Source organism: Paroedura picta, chromosome 8 (genome assembly GCF_049243985.1).
Source record: "Paroedura picta isolate Pp20150507F chromosome 8, Ppicta_v3.0, whole genome shotgun sequence".
Classification (NCBI taxonomy): Eukaryota; Metazoa; Chordata; class Lepidosauria; order Squamata; family Gekkonidae; genus Paroedura; species Paroedura picta.
In genome coordinates, this window is record NC_135376.1 from 50,359,611 (window position 1) to 50,386,403 (window position 26,793).

Sequence of the window (26,793 nt, forward strand, 5' to 3'; positions counted from 1 at the left end):
GCTAATGAATATAAGGAAAAATGTATAATAAGCTAACAGTCATGTTCCTAGCTTTATCTCCAAGTCTGTAATTACAAGCTGGAGTAGGGCTGCCCATTAATAGAAGTTTAATAGGATGGTATGTACCAGGTAATCTTAGGGTTCCAATCCTCGACTGGCAATCCCCAGGAGCTTTGGGGGACACTAGGCATTGCATGGCGCTATGTAATGCCACACAATTATTTCCAGTCACAGAACCAGAAATTACATCAAGCACTGCTGTGACATTCTAGCAACATCCTAGTCGATGGTTGTACCACAGAGATATGAGGGATTGCTAGCCAAGAGGTGAGATTGCAGTGTCATGATAGTTGCCTTCTCCTCTTCCCATTTTTCTGCTGCTGCTACACCAGGAGTCCTAGGCCCATTCTGCACACATAGGATAATGCACTTTCAATGTGCTTTGGCAGCTGGATTTTCCTGTGCGGAACAGGAAAATCAATTTCGAAAGTGCATTCAAAGTGCATTATCTATTGTGTGCAGAATAGATCCTGGTCTACCTAGGTTATTTACCTGCATGCCTGGAAAAGCTTCCATTGCCCATCTCTACAGATTAAGCCTCTATTACAAGAGAAAGGACATTTTTTTCCTCCGGACCTGCTGGCAACAGCTGATGGTAGGCCAGATATCTGATTGCTCAATATCTCCCCTTCTGAGATTATCTAAACTCTCTGGGATTTGAGCAAGATCGTCCATTTCTCTCCATACCCCTTCACCTCAGCTGAACAGGCCAGCCCTTCGGAAGCATTTTCAGTCCACATTGGGCTGATGGGGGGGTCCCTTCTTTACAAAGTAATTTTTTCCTGCACACCTGGGAAATCTCTGAATAGAGATGAGTGGTCCCTTCTACATGTTCAGCTTCTCTGTGAGGGCTGCAGGGTGATAATCACCACTGGAAGGGCAGCACCTCTTCAATCACTGACACCCACAGCTGAGTCCGAGCCTTGGAGGGCAGGGTCTCAATGCTATGAGTATGTCCCCATGCAACTTTAATGGGGGCTAGTCTTAGTACCCCTAAGCTTGCAGACATCATCAGCCTCGCAAACAGCTAATCAAAATATAGAGAGTGACTCATGGCAGTAAACCAAGACCCACAGTTCCTCGGGACTGGTTCTGTACGTGTATTTTGTATACAAGTCGCCCTGAACTGAACTTGGGAATGGTGCATTCTTTAAAACAATCAGTTTGGGGCAGACCTTTTGAACGTAACTGATGGTAGGCTATGTGGATTCCCATGGCTTATCTCTGCCCAGTCTTCATAGCCAACTGAAGGAGCTGCGGGAGCAGCAGAGTTGGCCCCCAGTCACTTGTCTATATAAAGCACTTTATCAACTGGGAACTTTTATCCTATGATGGCAGTTAATACCATTCTTCAGCATTGCATTCCCCAGTTCCAATGTCCTCACAAAGACCATTTATGCACTGGGCACTTCACTACCGCAGCTCTCATGCAGGAGCACAAATCGGGGGCAAATGAGGTGCACTGGGCCAAATGCTCCCCTGTGTGGGTGCAGGAAGAGGTGGGGCAACCTGCCACGACTAAAACTCCAGCCTGCAACCCAGCATGAAACCTCCAGTGCATAAATGGTCATACACATACCAGCTGGGGGGGAGGGGAAGGAAATACTCCTCACTTGTCTATTCCATAATACTCAGTAGCTAGGCTCCAATGTAACCCCAGCTTTCTGTATTGCCCACCTAAGGGCACCAAACCATGGCCCTAGTCAACAAAGCAAAGAGTCCTTGTCAGGGACATCCCTGCACTTGTGGGCGCAGGAAGGAGGTGCTGTCTTATCACCACTGAGACAGGCTCTGTCCACCTGTCCTCAAGTTGATAGGAGAAAGGGCAGGTGAGCTTCAGACAGAAGACAGATTTGGTGTAGTGGTTAGGAGTGTGAACTTCTAATCTGGCATGCTGGGTTCGCTTCTGCATTCCCCCACATGCAGCCAGCTGGGTGACCTTGGGCTCGTCATGGCACTGATAAAACTGTTCTGACTGAGCAGGAATATCAGGGCTCTCTCAGCCTCACCCACCTCACAGGGTGTCTGTTGTGGGGAGAGGAAAGGGAAGGAGATTGTAAGCTGCTTTGAGCCTCCTTCGGGTAGAGAAAAGCAGCATCTAAGAACCAATTCTTCTTCAAGTGATGCAAACAATGCAGAAGAGCTGACAGAGGTGGGGTGCAAGAAGAACAATTTGAAGGGCATCAAAATGCAAGGAGGGAGTAACCACCGCTGTCCCTAGAGGGAAGTCCCCCCTGCCTTCTCTTTTTCCTGCTTCCATCATCATCACCCCCCTCTTCATCACCCGCGCCCGACTTCCTCTCCTGCATTAGTAAGTCGGCGGAAAGCCGTGATGGCTGGCGGAGTGTGAGGAGGGCTTGCTGGTGATGACTGGTGGATTTTTGAGGCGTTCTTCAGCTTCCTCTGCTCCAGGAAGGCTGACTAACGCTTTACGGAGAAGCGCCTCTGCTCTTCCCCTCTTGCCGGGGGCGGGAATCTCCTCTCCGTCTCCCTCGCCCCGAGGGGGCGGTGCCCAGGAGAAGGGGGCGGGTCTTCGCCGGACGGCTCCTGTGACGTCGACCGCCTTATATGGACACGGCGGCGCGGCTCCGGCGGTTCATTCAGATAAATTGGCCTCTGGGTGTCCACGGAATCCCCTGCCTGAGTCCGGGAGGGAAATGCGAAGGCTGGGAGGGGCGCAGCCGGGCGATCGCGGCCAAGCGGGGGCCTTGGGCAGGAGACGGGCCGCCAATCCCTCCGGCTCTCGCGCCCACTAACCAGCCGCTCTCTCGCCCCGGTGCGCGACCCCCGGCGAGGCGAGGCGAGTCCGGAGCCGGCCACCATGAAGGTCACCTCGCTCGACTCCCGCCAGCTGAAGCCGCTGCTGCGGAAGGAGCCGGCCGGCTGCCTGGTGCTGGACTGCAGACCCTACCTGGCGTACTCGGCCTCCTGCCTGCGGGACTCGCTCAACGTCAACCTCAACTCGGTGGTGATCCGGCGGGCCCGCGGGCGGCCCGTGCCTTTGCACTTCGTGGTGCCCGACGAGGCGGCCCGCGGGCGCCTGCTCCTGCCGCCGGACGGAAGAGACGGCGACGGGGCGCCCTCGCGGCGGCTGACGGCCGTCGTCGTCCTCGACCAGAACACGCGGCACTGGCGGAAGCTCAAGAAGGACAGCACGGCGCAGATCGTACTCAACACGCTGCTGGCCGGCCTGCCCGAGCCGGGGCCCCGCGTCTGCTTCCTGAAAGGTGAGCGGGGGAGGGGCGGCTTCCTCTGGCAGGCGGGGAAAGCCCCGGCGACGCGGACCCCGAGGGCTGGCCAGCATCCCTGCCTTAGACGGCCAGCCTCCGGAGTGCGGGGCAAGGGGAACTTGTCGCCTCCAACTGATTCTCACCGCGACCCGACGTCCCGACCTCGAAAGGTGCCTTGCGGGCTTCCCAAAGGGCTCCTCCCGAGAGCCCGCATCCGCGCCTGGAATAGCTCAGATCCGCCCTCCCCCCGCGACAAGCCTCGAGGTCCCCCTGGAGGGTGGGAACCTCGTCGCCGTTTACGGGTCGTTTGGATAGGCGAGTCGGCAGGCTTTGCAGACGAGTGGCTTCAGCCCCTCGAGCGGAAAATACTTTGCCAGAGCATGCATCGGCCGGGAGTGCAATCCTATGGCTATAAACAGTGGGTAGGTGGGATTGGATTTACACTCCTCCCCCGCAAAAAATACCCTATTTTGTCCGCTGTCTGGACAGAAGTGGTGGAAAGCTGATGGCTACAAAAAAATCTTTACTTAATTCTAGTACTCACTTGTAGCAATTTCTACCCATTGTGAGTCTCTAGTGGGGCCAAAGAAGTCAGACGGCTGACCAGATTAAGTGTTCACCTATAGGTAATCTAAAACTATATAGAAGGGATTTCGCAGGGGGTTAACTCTGCAGAGCCCTCCAAAGGGCAGTTTGCCTAGTCAGGAAGTGAGATATGCAGCTCTGTAGGTCAGCCTGGATACATTCTGAGACTGTTGGATGCTCAACAAGTGATCCATTGCTTTCTGGTGTGTGAAATAAAGCAGTGTCTGTTACTAAATCTAATTTAGGTCATTATTAGTCCTAATATTCTACTGTGTTTTTCCACTAAAGTGATGCTAACACTTGCCTCCTTGTGTGTGCTTTGAAAAATCAGACTCTGTGGAGATCACATAATTTGTACTTCACAGTTTATCAAATGCTTCATAGCACTGATTGATTTGAAGTATTGGGTACGGAAGATTCCTGGCCAGTGGCTCTGTTGTTATGTGTGGTAGGTCAGGCTTTAAGGAAAATTTGAAAAAGAACTTACAGCCGGTCATGTAAGAATTCTTTCACTGCTGATTCCTCTGTAATTTCAGAGGCAATACCCCATACAAAATCAGCTTCTCCTCTTAGATTGCAATCTGACCGCAGGTAGGCAACTAATTTTTGGCTGGTTATTTAGTTACAACCCTTTTCTAATGTATCCCTCTGAACTAGATCTATAAAACTAGATGCAGTTTATTTTAGGCCATTTTAAGAAGCAGATAACAATCATAGATGGTTTTTAAAGTGCTTTTAAAGAACCCAGTAAACATGCCACACAATGGATATTCATAACAGAAGATGCTCTGCCTGAATGTGCTCCAGTGTCACAGACTTGGAGTGCTGTGTTGTTGCCCCAGGCTGCATTTTTCTTCTTGGAATAAGATAGATTGGAAAACATTTTTCAGTCTCAAGCATTCTTGAGACTTAGCTAAGTTTTGAGTCTGTGCTGACTGGTTTTCGCTAAAAGTAACAGAAGATTTCTGGAGTTTCTCCCTAAGGTTTTCTCTGTGCGGTGTGACGTGAAAGAGAGAATTCGCTGTTGAATGGAATGAAGTAGCTAAGGGGCTGGGCTTAGTCACAGTGAGGTAAAGGCATGAGTCAGAACACTTGTCACCTACCCCAGACGTAGTCCAGCTCTTCAGGGGATTTCTTTTTCTGTTCAGTGACATAATCCTTGTCAAGTCCCCCCCCCCCCTAATTTTGAAAGCTTCCCTTACATCTTCGCTCAGTGGTTCTGATGCATCAGGTTTATCCTGTTTTTTACAGGAAAACACATAGGTTGCATTATCCCCTGATGTGGGAATACGGTGTGAAACCAACACTTAATAGAGCCATGTCTAGGTTGTGGTTTAAAAAAAAAAACGCAACAATAGCCATATATTTCTGAAAAACTCATCCTTGCCCAAAGAGGCCCATACAGCGGAGAGATGACACCATAGCTCATAAATGTATATATGGGTTGCAGTTCCTTTTTTAACACTGTGAAATCAGTTTTGTCCATGACAGACATTATGATGGGCCTAAATATTATTTTTGCATGCTGTCCAGTTCTGTTTCCATTATGTTAAGAATTAATAATGAAAATGAAGCTTCATTTTCATAACAAGGTCGATAATGAAGTATTGTACAGCAAAGGAGTTATAGGGAGAGCAAACCTGAGAACAACCCAGAAGGCTGGGTGAAAAGGTGTCATTTTAAGAACTGCCTGCAAATCTCCTGATTATCAATGGCTTCTGGCTGTTATTCACCTGCCTTGCACAAGTATCATCCATCCAAGAGAACCGAGAGGAATAAAGAGACTATGTTTTCCCATGGGCTGGCTTCCTTGTTTGTTCATCTGTAAAAACATGGGCATATAAATGGATAGAACAGTTAAATAATACATAAAACATCTATTGACGAAATGCCAAAAGATAAACAAAGGGGATTTGGAATGCAGTGCAAGACTGTTTCACGGTGAGTAAGAACCCTGGCTGTTCATAGTAAAGGTTTCCTGGCGTATTAAGAATATTAGAGCCTATTTAGCTGACCAGATCATTCCAAAATAAGCTGTCATGCAGGAAGTACCCCTGTTCTCCCTCATCTTGCCTTGTGTCAGTGACTCCTGCATGGAAAATGATTGTATGGCATCACTGACCTTTTGTGTTTTGGTAGCCTTTTTTGTTATATTTACAAGGTTATTCTTGATGGTGGGCTGGGATATTTAAAAAGCTGAAAACCTAAAGGTTTCACTGTGGATAGATAGAATCCCATTTATAAAATATCCTTGATGAAACCTATTGATGTGTAGTGTTGCTTTTTATTGGATTTATTTGTATTTGCTAATATTCCCTCATTGTCAGTTTCCTTGTAAGAATGCTTTGACATGGACATAAAAATTAAATGAAGTCACCTGTGTGTTCTTGGGTAGAAACACAAGTGCATAGATCTGGTTTCCCATACAAATTTCTATTTCCTGCAGGAAGGTCTAAATAAGGACAGAAACATCAAGGTAGCTTATGTTTGTAAGCATATGTTTGTGTAAGGTATACATGTTGTAGTCCAATAAACAGTGAGCTCTGAGTTCCAGCTTAAGAAATAGATATATTCATTTTCATTAATTGTTCAGTGAATTTGGCAAGTAATCTGTTTAACAGTGCAAAACTGCTCATCTGGGGCTTTTTGGATGGCTCAGCCAATTATAGGGTTTCATTACGTTTTATGGTCCTTAATGGATCCATTTCATTTGCCAGTACACAAGAGAATGAAAGTTATTAATCATTGTATAACAAAGCTACTCCTCTGAATTTACATTTTCTTAAATGAACATGCAACACTCAGGAAAAAGAGAGAATAAACTATCAGCATTGGTCTTCATCTTTTTAAAGAGATTTCCATTTATAAAGCACTGTGATATGCAGATATCTTTAACAAAAAGTGACAACAGGACTTCTGTCTCTTCTTTGTACCTCTAGCTGAATACATTCCTTTTAAAGCAAAGCATCTTATGAAACGACTGTATTTACAGTGCATTTATTATCCCAAGTTTATATTTTGTGACCCAGCACAAATAAGTGACCACCCGCAACTGTCCTAATATCTATTTTTCTTTTTTCTTCTTTTTCCCCTAGGAGGGTATGATACCTTTTATTCTCTGTACCCTGAATTCTGCGTAGATATAAAGCCTGTGTCCCAAGAGAGAAGTGAAACAGAGAAAACCATCAGTAGCCACTATGAGAAGCAGTGCCTCCACCACAAACCAGCGTATGATCAGGTATGTTCTGGGGAAGATATGACTAATCCCACCCACGACTGGGCTCCTTGGGGGGCTCTTTCTGTCATCATCCTGTGGATAACTGACTGGTTCACGCTCTTATTCATGTCTGGCATTGTGACAAAAAAATCAGCATGCATGCTTAGGTTGTTACTTTACTTCTGTTTGCAGAAGAAGGGGGAAATCTAGTGAACAAGTACCATAGGTAGGCTTTTTTCCTTCTTTAGTCATGCATGCATTTCTGGAGGAATAAAACAGAGTTATTTTTCTGGCTGGTGCTTATGCTATACTTGGCTATACTTCTCTTTCCTGCTAGAGGTGCCCTTCTCCTACGAGATGGGAGAACACAGCCCTAATAAGGCACCAGGGGTGGCTGCCAGGACAGCTGTGATTCTATGGTAGCTGGGGCTGGGCTGTTGGACCTCCATGTTGCTGCTTTAGGATATGAAGCATCTTGAAGTTGGAGGAGGCTGTGTACAAACAAATACCATCTGTCTGTCCCCCTGGGATTTTTAATTAGACAGGCATGCAAAAAAAAGAAAGAAAGGGTGTTGTGCTATGTCCAACTGCACATTTGTCTTCCAAATGGAAACTTAATGTACACTACAGAGTCAATAAGGTATATATTACTTGTTTTGTTGCATCTTGTTGAAGAAAGGTAATTGTAAGGATATTTTGGGATACTTTGGGAGAAGGGGAAAGTGTGAATGGAGTGCCTCCTTCCTTTGCAAACACTGGCTTGTATTCTGCCACTCTGCTCAGTGAAAATTAAAGGCTTCCTTCGATGGACATGGGTCTTCTTAGGGCCAGGGGACCTTCCGCTATTACAGCTGATTTTCAGCTGACATACCCATTCCCCTGGGTGCTTTGGAGGATGAACTCTCTGGCACTTTTCCCTACTGGAATCCCTCCCCTTCCCAGGCTTCACCTCCAAAATTTCCAAGTATGTCCCCATACAAAACTGGCAACACTACTCCTGTGCCTTAGGAAGGCTTTGAATTTTGTTGGGCTGAGTGCTAAATGAAGCCAGTCTTGTAATACCAGACTTCTGTTGGATTGAGTCTATGTTGATCAATCAGAGCTCTGAGCTGGAGCACTACTCAACCACAATCAGTGGATTCAGGAGGAAATCTCAGCTCCTACAAGTGCTGGTCAAGCAGAATTAAAAAAGAAGGCAATGCTGTTATGCAAAACCAGAAATAGCAGCTTTAAGCATCTGCAACAGAAACTGCCTCTATCGCACCATTCCAGATGGGTGGCCCTGATAGCCTGTGTAGCAAACTACAACCTGAGTCCAGTGTCAATTCCAAGACCAGTTTATTTCAGCATCAACTCTCATGACTTATAGCTCACTCCATCAGATGAATGACATGTAAATCCATAGGATATATCTCTGTGTTTCTCTGTGCATCTGAAAAAGTGAGCTTTGCCATGAAAAAACTTAGATTATTAGTCAAGTTGCCATTGGAGTTCTATTTTATTTTGTCCCATTTGGATTCTCCCCTTATTGATTACAAGGATGGCTGGCTATCAAATTCAGTTGTTTAGCTGAGGCAATGGAAAACTGTGATGACATTTGGTTCCTTACATTCCAGGGTGGCCCAGTGGAGATCCTACCTTTCCTGTACCTTGGCAGTGCCTATCATGCTTCTAAGTGTGAGTTCTTAGCCAATCTGAACATCACTGCACTCCTGAATGTTTCCAGAAAGAGCTCGGAGTCCTTTACAGACCAATATTGCTATAAATGGATTCCAGTGGAGGATAACCATACAGCAGACATCAGTTCACACTTTCAGGAAGCTATAGATTTTATTGGTAAGTTCCCTATATATTGCAAGTGAAAAAATATCCATTTGCCTCTCACTGTGCTACACCAGAGTAGTCAAACTGAAATAATTAGGATGACGTCAGCATATGTGGCTTATAGAATGTCCTCCTCTGGCCTTTTTACAATTGATTTTTCAAATGGTGTTGAAATATGTCTGTCCCTTCATTCCAAGAAAGGTTCCCCACAGGCATTGATAACATGTTTGCCAATCTCCAGGTTTGGGCTGGAGATCTCCTAGAATCACAACTGATCTCGAGACTATGCAAACTACTTTTATTATTTGTTTAAAACATTTGTTCCACTTCTTCCAGAGAAAATGTATACCCTGCCAAGGTCCCTTCCTTCCCTAAACTTCACCCTTCCAGGCTTCACTCTCAAATACCCATGTATTTCTAGACCCAGAGTTGGCAACTGGATTATAAAATGACAATGCTGACGTCATTTGTTTGCATTTCATATGTAGTTTGGCTGCTAAAGCTTATGTTGAGGAACAACTACATGGGACTAAACTCCCAAATCTGTTTAATTTGTACATAGAAGGGTGTTAGGAGACTATTAATATATGCAAGAAGAGTCCTTACTTTGCCTTAGTACAGAAGTTCTCAGTTTTCAGCATCCCAAGGAATACTTCCCCCCACCCCTCCCTAATTCTTGTTTTAGAAAACTCTGCATCTTCAAACCTTCTTTCTCCCTCACTGATACATCTCCCATAGCAGGCAGTCCCTTTTGAAAGAAAGTGCAGCAAACCTCATATGCCCTGTAGAAGCTTCTGTTTTATCACATCAACGAGTCCCTTATCAGCTTACACTGTAAAAGGAAGGTTAAGATAACTGTTTTTATTGCCTGTATGTGGCCTACTAGGCCAGTCTCAGAAGGCAGTCAATTCTATCAGGCCACAGCTCAAAAGATGCTTAGCCATGATCTGATCAACATCATTCCATAATTGGCAGCATATGTGCCAGAGGCAACAAGACATTGCCGTATTGGGTAATAGTAACTTCTGGTTGGAGACCAGGTGAACAAGGACAAGGAAAAATTTGATGTGCTGCTCATAGAATAGGAAAGACTGAACTTCTGGTATTTACCTGAAAACTGCTATTGGGTGCCATTAGCTATGGATGCCATTAGCTATGGGTGCAGGTCTGCATCTGTATGCTGAAATCCTTTCCACTGGAAAATGGGAGTGAAAGCCTGTTTGGTTTTGTACTGGAAGTAACTACAATGATGGTGTCAGATAGGGCTTTGTACCTTCTTGATGCCAGTCAGCCAGTTAGTTTCCAGGGCTGAGTCGTTGATTCCCAGCAACTGATCATCATGTTTCCTATCTGGTGCTTGGCAGCGATCTAGAAGCTTCTTTTGGAGCTTGTCTGAAAAAAGCCGAGGGGCGTTTTTGTGGGCAACACTGACTTGGTCCCTTATTCTTAGCACCTCCCGGTCTGACTGCAGCAGTGACTAGAGCCAGGGAAGGAGGGGGAGGGAGAGACACCTTTGTGACTAGAATGAAATCAGGTGTTCCTTCGGTTCCTTTTTTACTTTTAAATACTCCTTTACATATGAACAGGTCAGGTATATGAAAGGAAACTGCCACTGTTACAACTAGCAAAACAGATGGGAAAATAGAATTCAGTTTTCTAAGTAGTACAATATGTCCCTCATGATAATGGTTAGATGTTAATTAGTTTAAGAGCCTTGAAACTGACTAAAAGGGGCTACCATGAGAAGTTGCAGACTCTAAGCCAGGGATAGTCAAACTGCGGCCCTCCAGATGTCCATGGTCTACAATTCCCAGGAGCCCCTGCCAGCAATCGCTGGCAGGGGGCTCCTGGGAATTGTAGTCCATGGACATCTGGAGGGCCGCAGTTTGACTACCCCTGCTCTAAGCTATCTGAAGTGGTGTAACACCTATTAAATGGGAAGGATAGAGTACAAATGTCAGAGAACTGACATTTGTACTCTATCCAGCAATGCCCTTGGATATGTAGGAGGTCCCAGCTGACGTATGGTGACCCTATAGGGGTTTTCAAGGCCAGAGACTTCAAAGGTAGTTTTCCATTGCTGGCCTCTTTGTCTCCCATCCCAATATTAGCAATGACCCACCCCACTTAAGTTTCCAACATCTGATGAAATCAGGCTAGACCGAATCAGAGTGATCTATGTAGAGGGGGGAAACTGTTGAAATTATTACCTACCTACCCTATTATTGCAGAAAGTTTAGTTTAGCTATGCCAGATAAGACTTCATTCTAAAGGAATAACTCAAATACCTTCCAAGTTTAAATTGGTAGCAAGAGACACCCTGGTTCAAATGACACTTGTGCCATGAACTGGCTATGTATATAAGCCACAATTTCTCGAAGTCCCTCAATTTAGATATGGGGGGAGGGGATGATTGACCTACCTTACAGGGTTGTTGTGGTGGGAATGTGGACAAGCCACTCAATAACAAAATACTGCTTGCTTGTTTCGCTTATTTATGTGCTCAAGTTGGAATCCTTAAGATTCCTGGGTGTGTCCCTCATCCAGTCAACAACCAAGCCCAGACATGCTAAGCTTCAGTATGGTGGATATAGTTAGGGATGCCAGTCCCCAGGTGGGACCAAGGGATCCCCCAGAAGTGCAGGTCATCTCCAGAATAAAGAGATCCGTTTCCCTGGAGAAAATGGCTGCTTTGAAGGGTGGCCTCCATAGCATTATATAACAATGTGGTCCCTCCCTGCTCCAAATTCCACCCACTCCCAACTCCACACTATGTCTCCAGGTATTTGCCAATGCAGAGCTGGCAACCCTAGTTGTAGTACATGTCCTTCAAACTGTGCCATGAGACCTATGAATATGAATATGAATAGTGCAGCTGCACAGTGCTAATTATTATTTTTGCAACAAAACATTTGTTATTTTTTTTAAAACTTGAAAGCCTACAGATGGTTCAAGGAGCCTTTCCTCCCCCTCCCCCCATTTCTCCCCCTTTCATTGGTTTGTGTGACCATTTGTTAGCACGTCAGATGCTGAGCAGAATACAGCATTCCCTGTCCGTGTAAACAATCACATTTCACAGTAAGAAGAAACTTGGGAATGTATTTCTCAAGCTTGCCAAAGCTGGACAAATTCTATTTTTAATCCACACATTTTACACAAGGAGCTTATTTTCAGCATTTTCTTTTTAATCTTATAACAATAATTGAATTGTGTGAGTAACCTCAGGCCTCCCGTTGCGTAAAATGATAGTTCTGCCTAAGCCATCTATAGCCTGATTTAAGTCCAAGTGCCACTTACCAAAGGTTATAATTAGAGATTTTAGACTAGTTTATTGTGCACTTTGTGGTGGAAACCCCAGGAACCTGGGACTCAACATCCCTGCTTAACATGCATGCTGAGTGGCTACCAAAAGAGCCCACAGGACGGGGACAAAGGCAGCACCTTTCAGGCGCTTAGCCAAGGGGGAAATGAGCACGTTTCATCAGATTGGAAGAGACTATGCTACAAACCAGCGTCTTTTGCCACAAATCTGTGTGGCTTATGAAAAGAACTCATGTTCTAGTTCTTTTGTGGTATTGTGATGTGGTGGTAGTTCTGTTATTACACATCTGCTTCTGTTCAGTGATGTGGGTGAAAAGGACCTCTTACCTTTATCAAAATTAGTAAATTTGTTACAAAGCCTCAAAGATTTGATATTTTTAAAATGCGGGATGAGCTTTGCCACACTTGGATGTCATGAAGTTTTATTCTCCAACATTCTGAAATTAACTCTATTCCTGAAACTCCTTTGGTCAGCCCCATTAACCTTGTGAAATGGGATTTGAGAAATGACTTGCACACTCATTAGGGTCTTTTCACTTGCCTACTGAATGCTCTGCCAACTAGTACATGTTGCCATGACATTTTTGAAGTTAGCTCCACACCTGTGAAAGCCAGAATTGAGAACAAAAATTGCAAAACTTGATATCCTACAAGAAGTACCTTGTCTATTATCAAAATGCAAATAGTTTTTTTTCCCAGTTCTCTGTGGCATGCACTTGTGATGAAAATTGATCTCTTGAACCTTTTATTTCTCTTTAGACCGCATCAGACGGGCCGGGGGCAAAATCTTGGTGCACTGTGAAGCTGGAATTTCTCGCTCTCCCACGATCTGCATGGCTTATCTCATGAAAATGAGAAAGTTCCGTCTGGAGGAGGCTTTTGATTACATCAAACAACGTAGGAGTCTGATCTCACCAAACTTTGGTTTCATGGGCCAGCTGCTGCAGTATGAGTCAGAAATACTGTCTTCAACACCCAGCCCTCCTGTTGCCTCTTGCAAAAGGGATGCTGTGTCTTTCTTTACTGAAGAACTCTCCTTGAGTAAAAGCTTTGAAGGCTCCTGTTACACTTTTCCTACCTCAGTTTTGAATTCTGTACCAATTCACTCACCCGTCCATCAGCTAAAACTTAATCCTATTGCTGCAACTTCATCCTGCTGGACCCTTCTGGGAGCCAGGGACAATACAGTCCAGTGAACCCAGCAGAGATGACAAGACATTTCATCAACATGCAATACAGAAGATCTCATGGATTTCATCCCAGACAAGATATTTTTGATCTGAAGAAAGGAAAAGTGTGACCTTATAGTGAGATGTAGTCAAGGGTTGAATCCGCTTAAGCTTTGGCTCCTTGGGTAGTTTCAAGGCCTTATCTTGTGCTGAGCCTAGCAACTTATGCTCAAATTGACTTAGGCTTTGAACTAGAGAACATTCTTCCTTTCCCCAAAAGTAAGTGTCCTTCCTTATGGAGGGGAAATGGGTTTGTGAACATTGTATAGGTCAAGCTTTCAAAAGACTATGTTTTTTTAAAAATCAAATATGTGCATCTTTAAGGATGTTTTAAAATAATTTCTGGGATCTGTGTGCATCCACTACTGTACTTCCAGACCACGCTGGAGCAAAGACAGCTACACACAATAAGGCCTGTCCAATTGCTTCTCGGTTCCTGCTGCCTCCTCTTAATTACACTTTGTTTTAAAGTGTAAGCAATAAACAGCTGTGTCAGGAAAGTGGAGCTGCAATGAAAAGCACAATTTATGAAAGAAGCAAAACTTGACATTTTAGTGGTGGCAGAAACGTAAATGTTTGCTTTTTCCTGTTTTATTCCTACGCTGCAGGCTTCAAGAGGATCACAGAAAGTAGGAAGCAAACTTTCCTCTTCCCACCCTCATGGGTTCTCCACTGTTTATTACTGTAAACTGGGGTCTATGTCAGAGGTGCATTCCTCCCTAGAAACCTTGGAGGCTTGTCATTTTCTTGACTATGTAATAAAATAAATTAGATTTGAGAAGAGCAACTTCTAGATACCTGAAGGCTGCTCAAAACTTGATAGGAGAGCTGTCCTCTGTATCCTCCAGTTGAATCCAGTTAGGAATTCCAAAGGTTCCTTGTTTTAAAGAATTTCATTCTAAGAATACATTCGTCTTATCAAAGACCAATGGGTTCATCAAATACATACCTGCTATTTTATTTTAGAAATTCTGGCACTCTATGAACTGGTTTAAATGATGTACTTATCACATTTCTGATTGCAGATACAAGGCAGGGTGTTAGTACTTACTAAAAGCATTGATTATTGGAAACAGTAATATACACTGCATGATGTGAAGGATTTTTTTTTACGATTTTCTGCTGCGATATGCTACCCTTCCTTCCCTGTCTTGGAGCTCTGGAGGTTCTGTATCCCATGAGCCACTGGTAACTTTCTAAGGGAAGTCATAGAAGCCACCAGGCCACAGTTTGGCTCAGGACCTGGCAACATGCAGTACTTGAGGAGTATGACACAGAGTTCAAGGGATCTGATTGAGTCCAGTGACCAAAGTACAGCTCATAACTCAGGAGCAGATCAGTCACTGGGTCACATGCAGAAATGAGTAGCGGGGACTGCACTGAATATACACTGCCTGTAGTTGTAGCCTTTTCCAGACTCATACATCTGGCCTATTAATGGGCAGAGCCGCTTTGGCCTTCAATTTTCATACTTTAACTTAGAGCAAGTATAAAATCAAAGAACTGCTTTCTTCCAGTTACCAAATAGAAATTAGTTATGATTGTAAAGGATTGTTTTACAACATTCATCAAAATAGTGTCCCATCTACTGCGTATTGAAATACAAGCTGTTAAACAATAAATGGACGAGGGGAGCGTTACACATTCAGTGGCCCTAGCAAAGTGTTATCAATCTGTACATTGTGTAGTCTTGCTGTATGTTGTGTGTGGCTTGCTAGGTCTGTTCATATCACATTTCCTGGGATGGAATAATTCCACTTATCTAATAGGCTCCTTTTTGTAGGGGCTGTATGTGTCCAGCTTGTGTGTCTGCAATTAGTTCAGACTGTGTGTGTTGTCTATTGTATTTTTTTCATATGGGATATGGCAATAATTGCCTGAAAGTTGTGAATGTGAACGAACTTTTTAAAAAATAAAATTAAAAAATAAAACTCTTTATGTTCCAGTGATTATTTGCAGCAAGCCACATGTGTGAAAACATCACCACCACAATCAAAGATTCTTAAGGTCTAGTTTTGCATTAACATTTCGGTCTGAAATTGCTTTTTGAGGCTTTCCTGCAATATAGTCCCTGTAAAATTTAGATCATCTCTGATTTCCTGTTCTTCCTCTCTGAGCATTAATTAATTGTTACATCAGCACTGATTCCAGTCAAACTGCTTCTGCACTAGCAATATTGTTTGGATTTGCATATTTAAAGGGTCGGCTAAGAAGAAGTTGTTCCATTGTAGTTAGCCAAACACTCTCCTTTAAAATGTATTCTTGTAATTAAACTTTTTTTGAAAACAATGAGCAGTGACTTCGGCTAGCTAGAAAGTGCAAAACAGACACATTGTTCTTCCCCCAAGGGCACAGGAAATTATAAATATACATGAATTTGGGTGCAAGGAGAGAAAAGGAAGTAAAAAAAATATGACCATAATGAAAATTGTAGGGAAAGTGGAAATTTTATTTCAAATTTGCCCACTATGAACATGTTTTTTGTTTTTTTAATGAAGATCCCAGCACTGTTTCCATGTAACACACACATTCTGTTTCCAGCGACAAACCAATGAGAGAGAACTTGCTGGCCACAAGAAGTGAAAGCAAAAGAGCCCTTCCTGTGGGGACACCTATGTCTGCACATGGGAATGGGGAAGATGGGCGCACATATGAAAACATAGTAACATTTTTGTTATATACTCAAGGGCAGTGGTTCTCAACCTTCCTAATGCCATGACCCTTTAATACAGTTCCTCATGTTGTGGTAACCCCCCAACCATAAAATTATGCAAGTATTCTTTCACAGAAATTAAATTGAAACTGACCAATGGTGTGAAGATCCATTGTTCATGACTGTATATAAATTGGTCTTTTTATGGGGTTTCTCAGCAGTTCTGCCTCTTGCCCCACCATGCCAATCTTGCTCATTTCTGCTGCTCCAGATAGACGAACACTCTCTTGATCTATCCTGCAAGACTGTTGTGTAGATGGTGCCCCCCTGGCCAAGCTGCTTGTCCTGCTGCGACCCCTGTGAAAGGGTCGTTCGACCCCCAGGTTGAGAACCACTCCTCTAGGGGTATGCTCTCCTCTACGAAGGAATTGCCAACCAGTTTACATATGAAGGTCCATCCAAAAAACCTTGAGGATTGTAGTTGTTTAAAGAAAATAATGTCCTATAGCACAATTCCCAATGACCTCAAAGCTATTATTGCCAGCTGTCTTAAGCTATGAGGGGCTATAATGATTAAAGTTGTAAGCAGCCACATTTGTTCTCAGTACAACCACCCTGCAACACAGGCCAGGAGACACCATCAGGGGAAGGTCTCAGTCTCTATACTCTGTTGTTGGACCTCCAAAGACACTGGTTGGCTGCTATCTGTGACAGGATGATAGACTAGATGGACCACTGGTGTGACCAACAGTGCTGTTCTTATCTTATTTTCTTAATATGAGATTAATGTATTGGCCATTCAACTTTTCAGTTCTTGTGCAGAAAATACTTGCTGGATACAATAAATAGACCTATTCATGTCTTTTTTTCATAATGCTTGTAGCCTAGAATAGTAGTTATTGAAGTGTGTTCACAGGGTCTCTTGGGAAGCTTATCAGTGCAGTAAAGGGCGACTAAAAGATAAAGTTACCAACCTCCAGGTAGTAGGTGAAGATCTGGTATTACAACAGATCTCCAGGCAACAAGGCTTAGCTCATCTGGAGAAAATGGACATTATCATATAATACCCCACTGAGGTATTATATATATATTATATTATACCCCATTATCATATAATACCACCTCTTGTGGCGCAGAGTGGTAAGACAGCAGAAATGCAGTCTGAAAGCTTTGCCCATGAGGCTGGGAGTTCAATCCCAGCAGACGGCTCAAGCCTTCCATCCTTCCAAGGTCGGTAAAATGAGTACTCCGCTTGCTGGGGGATAAACGGTAATCTGGGGAAGACACTGGCAAACCACCCCGTATTGAGTCTGCCATGAAAACAGTAGAGGGCATCACCCCAAGGGTCAGGCATGACTCGGTGCTTGCACAGGGGATACCTTTACCCCACTGAAGCCCTTCCCCTCCTCAAACTCTCTTTTCCTCAGGATCCACCTCTAATATCTCCAGAGATTTCCCAACCCAGAGCTTGCAATCCTATCAGTGAAATACATCATTTCCTGGCTACTCTCCCCTGCAATATGCATGGAAGTGTTGAAGTATGTGTTCTATATGGATGCAATTTCAGTTCATGGCCTAGTCAGTGAAGCCTGTTCAGGAGTACCTCATATAAACTGATGAATGTGTTCCCTAGAACAGTGTTCCCCAACCCCCGGGCCACGCACCAGTAACGGGCTGTGGAGCCCTCAGTAATAGTCCACGGTGGGTGGGGGGAGGGCACACCTCCCTCCCCCCCCACGGCGTGACACTCACTGCACCGGGAGTGCTCAAGCCTAGGGGAGAGGGAGGCTCGGGGACCGGGGGGTATGTGAAGAGGGAGAGCAGCGCTCACCGCACAGCACTCACCAGTGGGTGCAAACGCGCGGGCGCAGAGCTGCCACGCCTGTGCAGCAGCTCTGCACCTGCGCGTTTGCACCCGCTGGCGAGCACTGCATGGCAAGCGCTGCTCTCCCTCTTTCCCCCCGATCCCTGGGCTTCCCTCTCCCCTCCCCCCAGCCCCTGGCCTGAAAAAGGTTGAGGACCACTATACTCTTCCTTAACCTTCGACAATTCACAGGGATTCTTCACCCGACGAACTAATATGGAAACAATTCTATGAAGATAGAAAGTTTAAAAACTTTAAAAACTGCTGACACAGAACAAATGATGCATATATTGAGGCCCAAATTTGATTTTGGGGTTAATTCAATGGAATAATATATAGCAAGTTGACCTTGGGCTAAAACTTCCACCAGCAGAATGGAACTTTCCTGATTCCTTTAGCCTAGCAGCCTCAATGAAATACTGTTCCTGGGGCATAGGGAACCCTGAGAAGCAATGAGGTTGGGGGAGGACTGCAGTAGGAAGGGAGAAACCTTGAAAATTGACTGTTTAGTTTGGATCCTACTCAGCATGTATAGTCCTATTCCATCCAAATGCATGACATACATTTTTTTGCAGCCTTTGCAACAATTCTGTAAAGTAGAATAAAATTACCTCAGCATCACAGCGATGGGCTTATGGCTGAGCTGTATCGGACTGCTTGCCTGAGCCCATGCATTTACTTTATGCCTGAGCAGACACTGAACTGTAGACTTCCCGGCTTAAACACTCTTCTTTCACAGATAGACGCTAACCGGGTGAGAGATGATGCCAACTCATTCTTTCTCCTGCTGGTGGGGCGGGGGTAGCAGGAAGTTATTTACCACAGCACACAAATGGGGAAGTAAGACTTTGGGCGGGGGAGGTGTTACCACCAGCCTCGTGCATTTCAGTTCTCTGACATTTGTACTCTATCACACTGCCAGCTTGCTCTGAGACATGATTAAATTCTCTGAATAGGGAATATGAATATAGCCCTTAAGCAGGTTGAGTCATCCAAGTAAATCAAATGACACAACACTGGTAACTTGGGAATGGTCTCAATGGCAGCATACCATTTGGTTGTACCTTGTTACAAATGATGGGGTTATTTTGCTTGGCCTCTTTCAACTGAAAGACATTTTAACTGCTTATCTATTCACAGGGCATTCCAGGATTATGATAGAAATTCTGCTTTCCACTACCAGTGATGCACCATTTTCATCACTACCACCTGAAAGATGTGCAAAGGCTATGGTGAATGTGCTCCAGGACCACAATGTGAACATTCACAGGCTTAATGGATTATTTCTCAATTTTATCAGCAGAAGAGTTAGCAATATAGTTTTTTTTTCGACAAATAGCTGAATTTGCCAAAATTTACAATTTCAGGAAAACATGCTCTCATGTGCTTTCCCCCTGTTTTGAAGTCAAGGAGCTATTTAAAAAAAAGAAAAATTAGAAACAGTTTGCACATAAAATACTGAGGGCATTATACAGCCATGCTACTTTATTCTGGTGCAACAAGGGATCTGTGACTCAGTCACCCCTTGATACAGTTAAGCTGCTTGACTAGTTATCTTCTGTCATTGAATCAGCTACAGAGTTACCTGGCACAGGGGCTTTGGTTTTGCAATGTGGACAGCCTCATGAAAAAACAGCAGTTAGGTATAGAAAGATAGTTGTATTTACTCATCTTGAATACAGCTTTCACAGAATGAAGCATTGGCTTGTAGAAACCAGTGATGTCATTGGTTTATACCTATGCAGATCTCCACAAGCCTCTGTGCAGGAAGACAGAACTGTCACCACAAAGGCCGAGTATTTTCTGAGGGTGTCACTGGGATATTTCAAAATTATTGGAACAACACACAAGTATGGACTATACTACATGGAGTAAAGTCTGCCTAGCATAGTATTCAAGATTGGGATCATTATACTGTGTCCTTTGTAGGCACTTCCAGAGAGGGTTGCTACATCAAGAAGAGTTTTCAGTGATTCCTAAAGCCAGCCTACTAGAGATGGGTATGAATCAAGATAATGTAGTTCATTTTGTCATTTGGTTCACAAAACATGGTCACAAGCTTTTAGCCACCAAATTAAATGGTTCGGTTTGTGATGTATGTGACCCAGTGAAACAGTCCCCCCAGCATGTTGGAGTCACCAAACAAGCAGAGAATCTTTTACTAACTCTTCTCTACCAGTCCTCCAAGTTTGGTGAGGATTGGATTTATGGGGTCTGAATTACAGCCTCCCCTAAAGGTGCTTCCAGGGCAGAGTCTGCACTTACTTTCTTTATTCCATTGTCAATCCTGTTGAATTCAGATCGCTTTGAACTCGGGTCTTCCTCTTCCCCCCCTCCCCATTGAAACAGGAAAGTCTTCTGCACGTGGTTAGGGTAGTTCAGAAGGGGGGGGGGAGCCAAGCCTCTTTCTTTTCTTGAAAGGGGGGAAGAGGAGCCAGGCAGGGAGCCTCTTTCTTTTCTTGGAGGGGTGGGGGAGAAGATCGAAAAAGGCAGAGGAGGGAGGAAAAATCCAGGACCGACAGAAGTTGAGAGAAATGAGAGGCTTCTCCTTTAAGGCAAGCTTGTCACATGACCAGGTGTGTCCTATCAGAGGTTCTCTACCACGGAGCTTTCTTTCCCAATCCGGATTTGAAAAATATTGAGCATTAAAAGCACTCTAAGATATCATAGGGTCACTCCGGATCAATCCTTCTTACTGCAGAAGGAAAATTTAAATCGCCCAAAATCCAAATGAAAATCGCATTCTGTGTAGAGGGCAGGGACTGAATCGACCTGGGATTGGAATAAAAGCTCCGTGCAGTTTACACCCAGGAAACTGCTTTCTGGAGAAATTACAAATGCCATTCCCCGGAGTCCATTTAAATTTGCACCGACTGCTTCAGTGGCTCCATCCAGCCACCTCGTTCTCTGTCGTCCCCTTCTTCTTTTGCCCTCAACCGCTCCCAGCATTAGGCTCTTCTCCAGGAAGTCCTTCCTTCTCATGAGGTGGCCAAAGTATTTGAGTTTCATCTTCAGGATCTGGCCTTTTGAGGAGCAGTCAGGGCTGATCTCCTCTAGGACTAAGTGGTTTTTTCGCCTTGCAGTCCAAGGGACTCGCAAGAGTCTTCTCCAGCACCACATTTGCTTAGAACATAATTATTTTCTTCTCTTGCCGCTGCTCCAAGCTTCTCCCATAGCAGGAATCTGGGCAAGCTTATTTACATGTGAATTTAGTTATTTAGAAAATGTATATGCTGCCTTTCCAGAACCTGCTTAAAGTGGCTCACAAAGTAAAAAACAAACTCAATATTAATAAAACATATGACTGTTCCCAGAAAACTTCTCGATCCTCTATTTTGTCCCAGTGGTTTAGTAAATGATGAAGCTACACTCCAGTTCCTACTAAATAATCTCTCTGGGGAGGCCACATTGTGCGTAGCTGAATTTTTAAAGGTTGTTTATCGAGCCAGGATGAAGATGTTTTAAATCAGCCTATTTTACTCTGATTTAGTTTATAATATTAGCCTATTTTAACCTATTATATTTTACCCTGCTTGGCTATATTTGCCTCGTATTGTTTTATGCCAATGAAGGTTTATTGTTATTATTATTAACAAAATGTTATTAATAAAACAGTCCCCAGGTTAGAAGCAGACCATAAAAACAGCTTTAAAAAATTAGGACACCTTTACCATTTTAGTTTTCCTATAATTTGTAACTGTGATTTCTCTTTTCCATTTTGATATTTTGTCACTAAAAAGAACTTGATATTTTTGATCTATCCAAGATTTCATGTCCTTGCCCACCAGCTGCAGCCAAAATATTAAATGCTGCAACTGGGGGAGGGGGAGGGGGGAGGAACCCTAGAAATGTTAGAAATTAATAGGTGTTCAATTGTGCAGGCAAAGCCAAAAAAAAGTTCCCCACAGTTTAAACACAAAGTATTCCTCTCTAAAGTCCCCCCCGCAAAAAAAATCAGGAACAATATTATTTTTTTTAAGATTACAGACTTGTGATTCCATAAGGGGTGGCATTATAAAAAGCACTATGAATCTATGATTAGATGCATAGTGCTTTTTATAATGCCACCCCTTATGGAATCACAAGTCTATGATTAGATGCATAGGTGTTTCAATGTAGAAGTCTTACTTTTAAAAAATTAGCTGACACCATGACGGACCCTTTAAAGCAGTGGTCCCCAACCTTTTTTGAGGCTGGGGACCGGCAGCAGCCACGCATGCGCAATTCGGCCGCGCACGCACAATGCACGTGCGTGGCCCTGCTTTCCTCTCCCCCCTCCCACAGTAAGAAGCTTCCCGGGCCGCAAGCTTGCAGCCTGGGAAGTTTTTTACTGCAGGGGGGGCGGGGAGAGGGAGCCATGGCCCGGTGCCAGGGCCTTTGCGGCCCGGCACTGGGCCACAGCCTGGTGGTTGGGGACCACTAAAGCATGGAGAAAGGGGATTGGCTGCCTGGCTTGATTGACAGGCGGAAGAGAGTTGTGTGTAAAGCAAGTTTTTTACTACGGGGGGGCGGGGAGAGGGAGCCGCAGCCCAGTGCCAGGGCCTTTTACGGCCCGGCACTGGGCCCCAGCCTGGTGGTTGGGGACCACTAAAGCATGGAGAAAGGGGATTGGCTGCCTGGCTTGATTGACAGGCGGAAGAGAGTTGTGTGTAAAGCAAGTTGCTCTCTTCTGCCATTTCAAGCAGGCATGCTGAGTAGGGTTGTACATGGCAGCATCCAAATCAGCTGTTCCAGGCTGATGCAGGCAGCGCTGTGCTGCGGGGGGGAGGCGTGGGCACCGGTGCGTAACTCGGCGCATACATGTGGTGCTGCGATGGCTGCGTCAGCCTGGAACGGCCGATTTGGACGTTGCCATACCCAACCCTAATGCAGAGTATAAGGAGCATGAGAAGGAGGTAGACAAAAGCGAGAGAGCCAGAAGGTGAGGAATGGTTGGAGGCACGATTATTTTTAGCGCTACACCATTTCGCTGGTGTAACGCTATTTTTTTCAATGTGCGAAATTGCCTTCCGTATATTACTCAGTCGATAATTTCTAAATGATGTCATTGAAAGTGAAGAATATCCAACCATCTCGGACATTCCATATATTGCTTAGTCAGTGTGCACATTCTCCACTTGCAGATTATACACTGGTCCACGTGTATTATACAGACTTTAATATAGATAATTCTATTCCGGGAGGGTGGTGTATAAATCAAATAAATAAAAACAATTTGGAGGGCTTTTAATACTGGCTGAATAATGTAAATCATTTCATTTTCATAGTCCCAATAATGGCTCATTTTTCACAACATCTGGTGAATGTACCATTTTTTTTAGCATACACAGTTAACTTGCTTTAATCAAAACTTTTGGTATAAATATGCATTTAAATTGAAACAATAAACTTGCAGATTATGGGTTAACTTTTCTATCACACATGAAATGTTCTGAAATTCACAGATGAAACCCCACAATATAACTTCTTAAAAGAGCTTAATAGAACATATAGAGATTGTTGTCAGCAACTCTAGATTTAAGTAAGCAATGCCAGACTCTAGGTGGGCAGTAAAAGATGTCTGTCCTACCAAACACTAAACAACAGCTGGTTTTCCACCCTTCAGTAAGGTGCATGGAGAGGGTTATGCTTTGGCAAACTGATCAGGGGGCCACTCTCAGAAAAGCAGAAAGACAAAAGGTGTGCCACCAGCTATACAGGAGGCATAAAGTGGGCCTCTGACAGTTCTGATTGCTCCAACCAGCTGGGAAGAATGTTTATTTTGTTTTGTTCCTTGGGATTTTACCTAAGATGACTTGGAGAAATGGTTCATCAAGTTGCCAATTGAAAACGCTACTGATTTGCCGTTATGCACAACGTCGTTGACAATCTGCCACACACCTGAAACCAATCCGCAAAAAGCACTTCCTTGTAGCGCTTTCAGGGAAATCCCCAAAAGTGGATTCACCCTCCGGAAAGCGCTACACTCCTGCAACCAATCTGCAACGCTAGCGGGAAAGTTCTGTGCGTTACCATTGTTGTGGTTTCTACAAAGTCCCTCACCCTGGCTCTCTCCTCTGATCTTCCGGCGAAGCGATCGCCATTTTTTTTTCTCCGAGCAAGCGGAGATCAAATCACCGGCAAGCCTTCGTTTACCCAGTGAGGCTTCCCCGGCTGCAGTCCCTCCCCAAAGCTCTTTACAGTCTCTTTACAGTCACTAAGCACAAACAACAGAGAAGCCCGTTTGCTGATGTATTTTCCCTTTATTTTTTACACTGTTTTCGGCCGAAAATCGGGCCCGTGAGGGGGGGGGATTTTTTTTTCCACTCGGGGGGAGCGTGGCAATGATGAAACGACAGCTCAAACACACCTGCCAGCTGGATGGATCTCTCCGTTGCAACGAATCAACACATATTCATTGCAATGGGTGTGTGTGTTTTTTTTTAAACCTTTCTTAAAGGGAAAGGGGCTGTTTGGGAGCATGCTAACGGCTGCCCATTGGCTGCTTAACGGCCAGGGGCGGGACGAGCTCGGCAATAGCGCTTCCTTTCTAGCGATTTTTGCTGAGACCGGAAGCTTGTGGGAAACGATGGAAACGCAACTGGATTCCACTACAAAGTCAGGTATGCATAATGACGAATTCCACTATTTTAAATGGCGATTTTTCGTTCAGCAAACAATTTGCTACAAGGATCCCGGTGCGGAAAGCCCCTTTGTTTTTCCTTGCTGCCTCATTGGGAGGCAAAAAACCATGATGAGGCAGAGGGAAAACAGAAGAGGAGTTTCCTGTTAGGAAGCTTGCAAGCATGTGGCTTCCAACTGTTCATTTGCAAGCAGGAGGCAGCGCAAGTTTAACGCCTCCATGCGGAATCAGTCTTAGACTTGCAGTCTATTGTATATCACATGTCTTAGTGGTTTTTATGTATCTGAAAACTAAAGAAACATATGACTACTTTTCTTATAATTTAGGTACAGAAGCATTCCCAGGAAACATAATAACAGTGATAAGAGTATGAAAAGGAAGTTGTACCATTGCAGGAAGTGTTTCCAGTGATTCTATCTGTGGCAGGCCAGGATGGATTTAGCCTGTTCTTTGCCTGGCTCTATTGCCAACATTAATCAGCATCCTTTAGCTGATGTTCCTGCTTCTGAAAGGTCAACGGAAAAGAGACTTCCACTCTTATCATGTAAACATAATTTGCTGCAAATTATAAGATTTTAGTTCAGTCTGACCATTAGACATTTCAAAATCTTTTTGATCACTCCCTTAATCCCTTGCAGGAAATTGCTTCTCGCTGTCAATGCAAGTGTGATAATATCTCTGCTTATCTCCTGACTCAGTTACATTGTCTACAAAATACATAAAAACCTTAACTGACCCTAGGTATTTTAACACAGTTCAGAAAAGCAAATGTTCATTTCAGCTTTACAGTCCTTTTTTCTTTTCTACCTACTGCTTAATATTTCAGTGGGTTACATAAGAAGATGCCAATATTTACTGAACCTCAGTGATTTTTATTTCCTGATGATCTGACTTGACCCCCCCCCCTCCGTAGTTTCATGTAGATGGAACCATATAACACTTCTAATTTACTGCAAAGTGCAACCTTAAACTGAATGAATTGGGGAGGGGGATATCAGCCCACTAAATAAAAACATGTTACTTTAAAAATGTCATAAAAGAAATCACAGGCAAATTTATAAAGAAGTAGTGGAGCTGAACGCTGAGGTATGTTTTACATGGAGCAGCCTGGCAGTGTTCAGTTTATCTACTATTTAAAATGTTTCTATGCCACCTTTCCAGTCAATTCAGGATTCCCAAGTTGGTGAATATTAACACCTTAAAATGAACCTTAAAGCATTCCAGATATTAAAGAAGCATTTAAACACACACACACACACATTATTTAAAATAAATAAAACAGCACAAATATAAAACACAGAGAGAGGAGAGCTAATCAGAATCAGTAAGGGACTATTAAACAAAATAAACAAGTGTTTACCCGCTTGCAGAAGACAATGATTGGGACTTCATCTGCACAATGGATTAGGCTCAGATCCCCCCCCCCCCAGTTAGGGATGGAATCTGGCCTGATTTGCCCCCTCAATTGTCCTGCAACAAGAGAACATAGAAAAATCTGCATTCCCTTTTTTGCTGCAGGATATAGTGGTGTGTATGCTGGGGCTGGGCCAGGCATAATGGTTAGCCACCATTGTTTTAAAAACAAGGGCGGGGGAGGTTGTGGGAAAGGATGATGAAAGTGATGCTACAGGGGGGTTACTGAAAATCATGCTATCATCTCCAGCCCACTTAGGATCTAATATTTCAGTGATCCAACCATTTAAAGATATTTATTTACCTACAAAAAGGAAGTAAGACTAGCACAGGCACATGGTCAAGAGACAATGTTTTATCTAAATGGGACTTCATTTCAGAGAGAACTCAAGTGGGAAATAAAATTGGGCAGACAGACAGAACAGACACCAGACACACACAGAGACATAGTTTTTATTTTATTGGCTTCAGGGACACAAAGGCTATGAGTCAGATCCTTCCCAAAGCACAAGACTTGCTTAAAATATCTTGATAATGTAGTGAAGAAAATAGATCCTTTTATTTGATTTCTGATGTACAGGCCTTTGCCACACATGCTAACAGGTTATATTATTTTACAGTGACAAAGATATGGAATTTACTTTAAGAGTCTCCTTTAGTATAGTTAGTGCTACTTATATAACCTCATTGTACATAACAGAACTTATCACAAACTGCATTCTTTTCTCTTTACTCAAGTTCTTACATGATGTAAGAATTCACAAATTTTCCAGCA

General features: G+C 44.0%; 1 protein-coding gene across 1 annotated transcript; it reads left to right on the plus strand.

Moving 5' to 3' along the window:
* Nucleotides 1–2,588: 2,588 nt before the first annotated feature.
* Nucleotides 2,589–15,400, plus strand: DUSP5 (dual specificity phosphatase 5). Its single transcript, XM_077349685.1, has 4 exons — nucleotides 2,589–3,287; nucleotides 6,971–7,113; nucleotides 8,709–8,928; nucleotides 12,997–15,400. Exons 1-4 carry the CDS (start codon nucleotides 2,882–2,884, stop codon nucleotides 13,431–13,433), a joined length of 1,206 nt encoding a protein of 401 aa, XP_077205800.1. The 5' UTR covers nucleotides 2,589–2,881; the 3' UTR covers nucleotides 13,434–15,400.
* Nucleotides 15,401–26,793: the final 11,393 nt, after the last annotated feature.